Genomic DNA, 10,908 nt, shown 5'->3' with positions numbered 1-10,908 from the left:
AATAATTGGGGGGGGGGAGGGATTCTGAAGAATATATTAACATAGAACCTTCTTTTGTTACAAATAAATCAGCCATTGACTTTCTGAATCTTTAGTCACAGGATTAATCTTTCACAGGCAGGTGTACCAGGTCCAATATTCACCCCTTTGTAAAAGAAGGCAAGTTCAAGCCCACATCAATCACATCACATCAGCATATTATATTTATTTATTTATTTACCATTATATTTATTTATTTGCCATTATAATATGAACATGCAATTGCCCAAATCATACTTCTGTTGGGTCCACAACTTTCCCTAGAAACAGAACGCTTCTAGTGCTTTTCTCCAAAATCATCAGCAGAAAGGTCCTATTAAATTGGATAATAGGGTGAAGAGTTATTTCATGCTGATCTAAGAATCCAACTTCAGGGACCTCTACATCTTCAGTCCCCTCTTCACCAAGGTGCAGCACAGCCTTATGGGCAGCCTGTGGTGAGGAGAACAAACATTATTGGTCCCCTGAAATTATAGCAACAGTCTTTGGAAAGGTTTGGAGGTAGTGGGAAAAAAGGATATTTGGGACTACCCATTTTCTATATTATGTTGATGCTGCTTGAATATAAAGGTTACTTGGCTAAGTACAGTTAAAGAATCTCTGGCATTTTAGGGCTAGTTGTTAGGTCTATTCTCCATGGCCTTGTGCCTCCAAGAGTCACCTGTTAAGCACCTGACCCATCTTCAGAACTGTATCTCACCAGAGTCACTTCTGATTCTTAAGGTTTTCCATTAATGTCATTTTAGGTAAGAGATGTAAGGAGCTATTGGAGTGACTTATTTGTTGTAATGGGAATAAATCTGATGTAATTGTGGCCTAGAAGGAGTCACACCCATAGATAACAGACTCTCTTCAGTGATACAATGAAAGGGGTGAATTAATTGACTCTCAATGGCTCTTCCAACTCATAAATTCAAGGACTCTTAATCTACCAACTTACATAGGAAAGTTTCAAACCGTTGTCCTCTGTGAGTCCAAGAAAATCAGCATTTTCAGCAAAGGCATCCTTGAGGCCCATTTTCATAAGCATGGTTCCAAGATTGTATGTGGCAGAAATGGAAAACTTTGGAACAAACAAGTCAATCCACCTGTGGGGATTGAAGAAGGAGAGATATTGCAATCACTACACCAATCGTGATTCTCTCCTTCTCTATATCTCTCATGATGGTATTTTAATAGACTCTGATCTTCCCTTAAATATTGATAACCACTGCTATGTAGATGAATACATGATATAAAAACCACATAAGTTATGTGGAAGGAATGCATTCTGTTTAGCCAATGTTGGGCTATAACTTTGGGCTGCAACTCCTCTATTATAAAAAGGAAACATCTTGGTGGTGTTGGCCAAGGTTAAGGAGCCAGTGGCACAAAGGTCAAAGGATATCATCTAGGAATATAATAGTTTACCATCTTGTACTCCCAGCCCAGAATCATGCCCAACCAACTCAACTTTGAAATCCTACTCATCCCCAAAGCTCTAGTTGGTGTTGAGGAGGTCAACAATTTATTAGCTGGTTGACTTTCAAGACTTCATTTTATCTTTCTAGGCCTTTCTTTCTAATTTGAAAGATGTCAATAATACTACCTCCTTGCAGGTTTGACAAAGTGCTTAGGTCAAATGAAGTGATAAAGTGTCCATCAACGGGCCTGGCACATGGTTTGATTTGGCATACTCTAATGATAATCACATAAATGGTTCAGGGTCATTCTCCAGCTTCTGGGTTTCTGTTGAACTTTGTCTTACCTGCACCATTATGCCCACCTTTTACCCCTCATATTCTCTATATCATTTACCCCTTCTGCAGTAAGCGGTTCCATTTTTTCAGTATTTTTGATGACATGGTTGCTTCTACCTGCTCCATCTGTCCCTCTTTTGGAAAAACAAAGAGTGCAAGTGCATTCTTGCTGTAGTCCATTTGCAGTACTGTGCAGTTCAATTCCATATCTACCAGGTGATAGTATTGTTCTGTCTGGTGCATCATGGGCACTTGCACTGTGGTGGTCTTGTCCACTAAGAAACTGGAGCTCTCTTCTGTCTTAGATGGATGAAAAGGATTTGCCCACTGGGCTTAAAATACAGAGAAAAGAGAGGTGTTTCTTTTAAACCAGTATTAATACCAATGAGAGTGCTCCCATTTGCCATCTCATCTAGTAATTAAGACTACCAAGAGGTAGGTACCAACTGTCAGCCAGTTTTACAATGAGCAGCTTAGGATCAGAGAAACAAAGTCACTTGACATGGTCACCCAGCTAGCAAATGGCATTGTTTGTGTTCAAAACCAATATACTTAAACAGAGCCCACCAGAGCGACAATTTTCTCTTCCATAAAAGGTATAAGGACATCCAACATACAGGGTGAAATGAGACAAAAAATCCATTCTGCTACTTTAATCACCTATATGTGTGTTGTTTATGGCCAATAATTTTTCACTTCTCTACCAACCTGGCTGACATAAACTATAGAATTATATGAAATTATTTGGCACAATGATTTCTTGTTGTTACATGGAACAGCTTTACAGTTAGAAAGCCTTGGTTGGGAACACCAGCTTTGAAACTTATTAACTGTATGAACTTGGATTAGATGAAAATGAGGATTGGATAAGACAATATATGTAAATCATATGTAGCATAGTGTTTGGTACATAAGGAGTACATGATACATGATAAAAGTATTTATGTAATTTGTCCAAATATGCATAACAAGTGAGGGTCACAGTAGGGTTTACATATAAATCTTTTTACTTGCCAAGAACAGGCTTGTCCAACTTCACCAAATATTTTGAAAACCACAAATTTTTAGCCAAATATGAGCAGGATGTTCATACCATTGTCACCCACCTCTCTGAAAGGGCGCTCTCCCTAGAAATTTCCTGGGCTCATTCACAGAGCTGTGTGTCCTTCCTGGATGATCCAATACTATGCACAGCTATGTCCAGTGGAGCAGATCATTGTGGTGTGAGGGACACCTACTGATGCCAGTAATAAGAGACCATGAGCTCCCCCCAGCGCTCCACCAAAGTATCTGAACAGTAGACTTGAAATTGACATACTAGAGCCTTACCTCTAAAATAAATATAATTCACCAGGACCATGATGGTGTTCCGCTTGAGGTCTTGGATTAGGTTCACAATTTTCCCTTTGGTTTGCTTCTGCACATGACAGTTTATCTCCTGTTGGGCTGCAGAAACATTGGAGAAGTCAGTAGAAAAGACTTCAGTCTCATAGAGGGTCTTGACATCATCCAAGAACTTTCCCAGTGGTTTCAGATGCTTCCCAATGAAGAGGGCATTTCCCATCTGCAATTCCAGTTCCTTCTTTGGAAAATTCAGTGAACAAATCAGGTGTTGGAAGCCCTGCTGTATCTCTGCCACTGGAGTGTCTGTGATGTTGTACCCTAAGACCTCCAGGATCTGAGTTTGGGTACTGGAGCCAGCTGCAAAGGAAAGCATGGCCAAAGCTGCAGCAATGCTCACAGGGGAAAAGAAGATGTTCCGTTCTGGGATCTCCACAGTGAGCCTCCGGTACAGGTTGAATGCAAAGTCAGCATTGATGGATGACATCTTATAGAGAGTGGCATTTTGTTTGGGCAAATGGCAGGTAGTTACTTTGCCTTCAGAGCTGTTAGGTGGTGTACAATGGATTGTAGCATGAAGCCCAAGTACCAACAGAATCAGATAGAAGAACAATGACATTCTGGAAGGAAGATAATCTATAAAAGATGAATTGAGAGAACCATTGGGGAAGCTTAGCTGGATTAAACACTCTCTGATCCAGAGACATAAAAATCATCCATCTTGATTAATAAAACAATAGCAAATATTTGATGGTGCGTTCACCAAGGAATGGGTGGTTATTTCTCTCCTCTATAAAGCTTATGACAGGGGCTGGGGATGGGGCTCAGTGGTGGAACACTTGCCTAGCATGTGTGGGGCACTGGGTTTGATACTTAGCACCACATAAAAATAAACAAATAAAATAGAGAGGCATTCTGCCCCTCTATAAATACAATTTTTAAAAAAAAGCTTATGACAGGAGCTAGGGTTGTGGCTCAGCGGTAGAGCGCTCACCTAGCACTGCGAGGCACTGGGTTTAATACTCAGCACCACATAAAAATTAAATAATTAATTAATTAAAGGTATTACGTCCAACTACAACTAAAACATCCTTTTAAAATAAAGCTTACTACATATCTATTTGGGGCAGTTACTAGGAGAAATGTGTTGTTAGGGCCACAAAAATAATGCCATGTACTCTCATTAAGTGTAAATACTGTGAGTATATTAAGTTGATTATGGAGAGGGAAGAATTCCTAGGTAGAACTAGCACTCCTTCTGCTTATGTTATTATAGGTTAGTATTTTGAATTGTGTTGGTTTGTTTAATTTAGCATATTCTTAAGCTAAAATCTGTGAAATGAGATGATAGAACACTTATAATTTCCATAGCTAAGAGAAAAATATAAGAGGAATTTATATGGCATATGATTAGTTAGAATAAAACAGTAGTGATTTATGGAGCCATGTACAAAGTCATGAGCAAAAATTTGTGCATTTATTAAATACATGGAAGCCACAGTAGTATTTTCAAAGAACAAGAAAATAAAAGTACAGCTTTCTGTGTTTTAGATCTCTTTTACCATCAGATTCATCTAAAGAGTCATTTATAATTTTTAAGACCTATTTACACTATTATTCTCACATGCATGTTATTTTGTAATTATTAGAGGGGGACCAGAATGCTTTAGCATTTGCTTCTCTGAACCTGGAAGAGTACAAGGAAACTGCACAAGGGAATCAGCTGTGGACTAACCAATGACAATGGATAAGTGGCTAAAATGAAGAGATCCCTGGAGTCAAGACAGGGCTCCTTTCTCAAACTTTCCTCTTCTTCCTGAATGATTTCATACTAGGAACTTAAATGTTACCTCACAAACCACTTTCTCTCTAGTCCACATTGTTCTCCTGAATTCTTAAACATCTACCCAGCTGCATACTGGACACATCCACCAGGATGATCCCACTCATGCTCTGGTCTCAAATGGGAAAATTCAAAGTTTCAAAATATAAACATATCATTTCCCTAACCTTCGAGTGCATTCCTTCATCTTTAATCCATCACAGTCTATTTCATCACTCTTTGTGGAGAACTACATGCCTGAAACCTGGGATTCATCCTGAGAGTTTCCTTCATTCTCATTCCCCACTTCTAATGAATCATGATGCCCTGTGAACACTGCCTGAATATGTCTCACAACTTCTGCTTCCTGTCCATTCCTCTGTTTCCATTGCCTCAGTTCAAGGCCAGAACCACTATGTCAACTCCTATCAGACCACACTGTCTGCTATTTCCTGCACCCCTTCCTCCTTAAACTACTCTAACCAATCTCAATATTGTCACAAGAGTCCTCTTTCTGTAAAAGACCAAGGCTGATTAGAAGGTCAATTATCAGATGACCATACTTAGACCTTGGCCTCTGGACCTAGGAACTTGGAGCTCAAAGTTATTTGGGACTCTGGCTTCTGATAGAGATGTTTAAAGTTCCCAAAGAGAAAATAAGTACTTACAGCACATTCTCAAGTAGTCACTTGCACCTCTCTGAAAGAAATACCTTTCCATCTTTATAACATGCCCTCTATTGCAAAACTAGAACACTCTTAGTTATAAATTAACCCTGACATGAACCATGGGATGATATTTTCAAAACTGATTTACAAAACCAAGGCCAAAAGGAAAAAAGCAAAAATGATAAGATTTGAACTTTGAGTGATTGCTTTGGCTGCTAGATCCTTCATCTAAATCAAAAGAGAAAGAGGGTTGTCAGAGCCAGTGTAGTCCATATTCGTGCTAGGAAAAGTGTCTTTTCAGCAGACAGAATGACATCCATGAGTAAAAGGGCCAAAAGTCACAGGAAAAAGACAGTTCTTGCCATCAAGGCCAAATAGTGCTAGGATTGGCAGTATTTGGAGAGAAAGGTACACATAGGCAGAGGCTGGGTAAACCTCTCTAATGGGTGCTGTAGAAATGATTTCTTCATTTATGGAGGAAGTGATATCAAAGGTAACCTCTAACATATCATGGGTTTGGGTATGGAATGTCCCCCAAAAGCTCATCTATTAAAGACTTGGTCTCCCATGCAGCAATGTTTTGAGGTGAGTCTTTGGGGAAAAGTTTGGAATATGAGAGCTCTAAATTCATCAGTGGATCAATCTATTTGGTGGATAAATAATTTAAATTAACTAGTTGGTAGAAGTAGAAACTGTAGGCAGGTAGGGCATGGTTAGAAGAAGTATAGGGTACTGGGAATTTATAGTCCTCTGGGGATTATATCTTCTTCATGCCCCTTTCTTCTTTCCTTCTCCACCACACCTTTTTATGGTCCACTATAATATTATATATATATATATATATATATATATATAGAGAGAGAGAGAGAGAGGAACCTATAGTATATAGTATAATATACATATTATATATATATAAATAAATTATAACACACACACACACACACACACACACACACACACACACCCCTAGCGGAACCTAGAGGAAAACTAGTCCTGTTCTCTGGTCACTAAAATTCCATATACTCTCCCTTGCCCAGAGAATTCCATAAGAAGATGCAGAAGGAGCTAAGGAACATAAACTTAAAATCCCACTATCCAGGATTAATTATATACTTGAGTATACAATGAATCACCAGGAGAAAAGTCCACTGAACTCAGCAATAACTGAATTCAGTTTTGACTATGCAAGTTTCTAGCTGTAGTGACTATAGTAGTAATAGCAATTCCTGCTGCTAACTGACCACATGCCAGATTGGTGTGAAGTGTCTTATTCTAAATACAGCCAGCATCAGGACTACATTGCAGACATACACTTTAAGTCAGACAGGCCGTAAGGGGAGATACTAGAGGTTTAGATGCAGCCTATGGTAGTATTTTGAAACCAGGATAAATAGTTCAGACTTTAACCTGAAGGGATTGGGAAAACAGAAAGGTATTTTGACAAGGCAATGGGTAGAGAGAGGGTGAATGTACTGTGCCATTTTTTCTTCTCAACCGAATAAAGACTGAGCTCCTGTTATGGAAAGCACTGGAGTTCAGAGGTGAATGCTGAATATCATTCATGTACCCAAGTGATCTCTTGAATTACTTGGCACTCACTGCTCAAATTGAATAGAAGAGGGAACATTTAACCTACTGGTATTAGCACACATGCCCAAAATGCTCACACATCTAACTGGAGCATGTGTCCCAAAGAAAATCAGTGGTAAGTTCAGGTCTCTTGAATGTCAAGCCAGTTAATAATCAATTCTGGTAGTACAACACATTACGTGCTATTTCAGCTACCCCAACTCCCTGCAGAAAAAAAAAATGCTACAAGAATGTTTAAAAATAAAACATCCAAACCTCTGCCCTCTGGTGGCATAGCTACACAGTGGCACAGGTTCTTTGCTGCATCTGATTTTAATGAGCTTAACTAGCAGATAGCAATTGCAGGGCTTGTCTGTTACATGAGAAAGGCATCCGTCCCCCTAGAGACTCTCTTGCTCTGTATTCTGGAATCAGAATCACTAGCCCTGTGCTTCTGTCATATCTCTTCTATATAATAACTTGTAATTTGAGGCAAGATACTTAATCCCTAAACCTCAGTTTTCTCACCTCTAAGGTGGATATTTGTATCAAATGAAATTTAAAGGAATATATTAATCAAATTTCTGGTATTATAACAAAATTCCTGGGACTGGGTGACTTTATAAGGAAAGGTTTATTTAGCTCATAATTCTGGAGGTTCAAGAGCATGACATCAGCATAATCTTAGCTCTGATGAGAGCCTATGGAAGATGGAATCACATTAGTGGGACGGAATACATGAGGGTATGGATGAGGAAGAGATCACATGGCCAGACAGGAAGTCATGGATTTATTCAGAATTAAGAGCCAGGCTTTTATAACAACATGATCACATCAAAGCTAATGGAGGGATGCCATGAGCACAACCTTAATCCCCTTTGAAGATATTCCCCAAGTGAATGACCTAATACTAGATCCATGTTTTAAAGTTTTCACTGCCTCTAACCTGCCATGTTGAGTGCTTTCTCCCTGTGTCCTCTTCGTGGAAGGGTGATATATCCCCCCCTGGACCTCTTTTATAAGGGCACAAATCCCAATCATGAGGACTATGCCTCAATAACCTAATCACTTCCTAAAGGCTCTACCACCTAACACCATCACCTTAGGGGTTAGAATTTCAACATAACATTTGAGAGGAACACACTCAACCACAGCAGGGACTTCGTATCCCCTTGTGTGGAGAGGTTTAGCATGTTTGCAGTTGCATGTGGGAGATGCATCATGATAAGTAGAAGGATGACCTTGCTTTTTTCTTTACTTGGAAGTGAAATGGGCATTAATATGGTACATGTGGGTGCCAAGGTGACAAGAGTTGGACTGAGGGATATTCACAATGTACCATATTGGGCTAAGCCCAACTACATCTCCAAGAAATCTTTCTTTGTATGTTTCTGTTTAGGGTTGCTCCCAATAGAAATTTCCCTAAACTTTGTAAAGCAGAAATGAAACAGCAGCTGTGCTTTGCTTTTCAAAAGATGGTGTAGATCAGTAGTTCTCTTGTGGATCACACATCTTTGTGCATATGCTGGTTTGCCTTGTTGCCAATGGCAGTAGCCAGGTTTGTGGCTTTGGTTTCTAGGGTCCAATGCTTCCAGCTTCTCTAAGTTCTAGGCCAGGTTCAAGAGAAGCTTTGTGGAAAGACTTCCACTTCTCTGGCAGGTCCTACATGGCAGTCAACTTTTCTACCTGAATATGAAGAAAGTTTGACATGTGTTCCAGGGAAAGAAAGATAGTTTCCATCTTGGTTGCACATTCCATTTTTTCCTTACATTTCCCCAGTCTATGTTCACTGGTTCTTCCTAACCCTATATCATGTTATTTGAAAATCAGCATCAGACTCTAAAGAAGCAGCTGTATGAAGATTGTTTTACTAGTTCCCACCATAGTATAAGGTCAAGTCCCTATTATAAATCCCTTCTTCCAGAAAGTCAAGGAAGCTCTCAGAAAACAAGTACATTTTAAAGGGAAAAATAAAAAACTGTAGTCTCTACTCAGGGGTCTGTGGCCCAGATTTTGATGTTAACCTAAAGTCCTCCTTCCTTCTTTCTAGATAAAAGCCCATTAATTGTGAACATTCCTGAGTATTTCAACTACACAGATTTATAGTCAATATATTACTTATAAAATTCCTTAAGTAATGGCTCCATTTTTTATTCAGTCTCCTTCTACAACCTGACTTGGAGTCCCTTATTTCCAGAAACAGTGGCACACACTTCTTAGTCCCTGAGAATATTATTATTATTATTATTATTATTATTATTATTGTGTGTGTGTGTTTTGGTACCAGGGATTGAATTCAGGGGCACTTGACCACTGAACCACATCCCCAGCCCTAGTTTGTAATTTATTTAGAGACAAGGTCTCACTGGCTTGCTTCAGGCCTCCCTAAGTTACTGAGGCTGGCTTTGAACTCACAATCCACCTGCCTCAGCCTCCCAAACACTGGGATTACAGGGTTGCACCACAGCATCCAGCCCTGAGAATATTTTTGAGCAGGAATGGGAAGAGTTGTGAGGGCAGGATAGTCTCATCCTTTTAGAGTCCCTTACCTTGGGGCCATTGACTTTCTTTGTAGATGGTTATTTAAGCTTTCAGCTGGTAAAATGCCCAACAAGCTGGATAGTTAGGAAGAAATGCTGTCTCAAATTCAGATTGGATTTAGGAAAGCTTATTTTGAGAATCACTCTGCTACTATCTAGCATAATGTTGGCAAACCAGTTAGCTGCTTTGGGTCATCTCAGTTTCTCTAAGAAAAAAAAGTCTTGGACTTGTATTATTCTTCCCTTACCCCTCACTTCCTCTTGTATGTAATTTTGTATAACCCTGAGGATCACCTTCCCTTTCCATGCAATTTCCCTTCTCTCTCCCTTTCCCTCCCACCTCTCATCCCTATTTAATGTTAATCTTCTTCTCCTGCTCTTCGTCCCTACTCTGTCCTTAGTTACTCCCCTTATATCAAAGAAGTCATTTGGCATTTGTTTTTTAGGGATTGGCTAGCTTCACTTAGCATAATCTGCTCTAATGCCATCCATTTCCCTGCAAATGCCATGATTTTGTTATTTCTTAATGCAGAGTAATACTCCATTGTGTATAAATGCCACATTTTTTTTATCCATTCATCTATTGAAGGGCATCTAGGTTGGTTCCACAATCTTGCTATCGTGAATTGTGCTGCTATGAACATTGATGTAGCAGTGTCCCTGTAGCATGCTCTTATTAGGTCTTTAGGGAATAGACCGAGAAGGGGAATAGCTGGGTCAAATGGTGGATCCATTCCCAGCTTTCCCAGGAATCTCCATACTGCTTTCCAAATTGGCCATACCAATTTGCAGTTCAAGAGTACCCTTTTCCCCACATCCTAGCCAGCACTTGTTGTTGTTTGACTTCCTAATGGCTGCCAGTCTTACTGGAGTGAGATGGTATCTTAGGGTAGTTTTGATTTGCATTTCTCTGACTGCTAGAGATGGTGAGCATTTTTTCATGTACTTGTTGATTGATTGTATGTCCTCCTCTGTGAAGTGTCTGTTCATGTCCTTGGCCCATTTGTTGATTGGGTTATTTGTTATCTTATTGTTTAATTTTTTGAGTTCTTTGTATATTCTGGATATTAGGGCTCTATCTGAAGTGTGAGGGGTAAAAATTTGTTCCCAAGATGTAGGCTCTCTACTTACCTCTCTTATTGTTTCTCTTGCTGAGAAAAAACTTTTTAGTTTAAGTAAGTCCCATTTGT

At 39.5% G+C, this 10,908-nt stretch overlaps 1 protein-coding gene across 1 annotated transcript; it reads right to left on the bottom strand.

Annotated features, from left to right (window-relative positions):
• Positions 1-244: 244 nt before the first annotated feature.
• On the bottom strand, positions 245-5,627 carry Serpina7 (serpin family A member 7). Its single transcript, XM_026402886.2, has 5 exons — positions 5,610-5,627; positions 3,108-3,755; positions 1,837-2,110; positions 980-1,127; positions 245-471 (listed from the first exon to the last, which is right to left on the bottom strand). The coding sequence occupies exons 1-5, from the start codon at positions 5,614-5,616 to the stop codon at positions 271-273; spliced, it is 1,278 nt and encodes a 425-aa protein (XP_026258671.1). The 5' UTR covers positions 5,617-5,627; the 3' UTR covers positions 245-270.
• Between the last annotated feature and the right edge of the window lie 5,281 nt (positions 5,628-10,908).

This window comes from Urocitellus parryii, chromosome X (assembly GCF_045843805.1).
Source record: "Urocitellus parryii isolate mUroPar1 chromosome X, mUroPar1.hap1, whole genome shotgun sequence".
NCBI lineage: Eukaryota > Metazoa > Chordata > Mammalia > Rodentia > Sciuridae > Urocitellus > Urocitellus parryii.
Note: the sequence above shows the minus strand (reverse complement) of the source record. Positions and strands in the feature narration are given on the sequence as shown.

Excerpts from the sequence above, each read along its gene's own strand:
- Serpina7 (XM_026402886.2), bottom strand. Across the intron at positions 2,111-3,107 it reads GAATTATATTTATTTTAGAG|CCCAGTGGGCAAATCCTTTT; the intron begins GTAAGGCTCTAG and ends CTGTATTTTAAG. Across the intron at positions 472-979 it reads ACGGTTTGAAACTTTCCTAT|GCTGCCCATAAGGCTGTGCT; the intron begins GTAAGTTGGTAG and ends TCCTCACCACAG.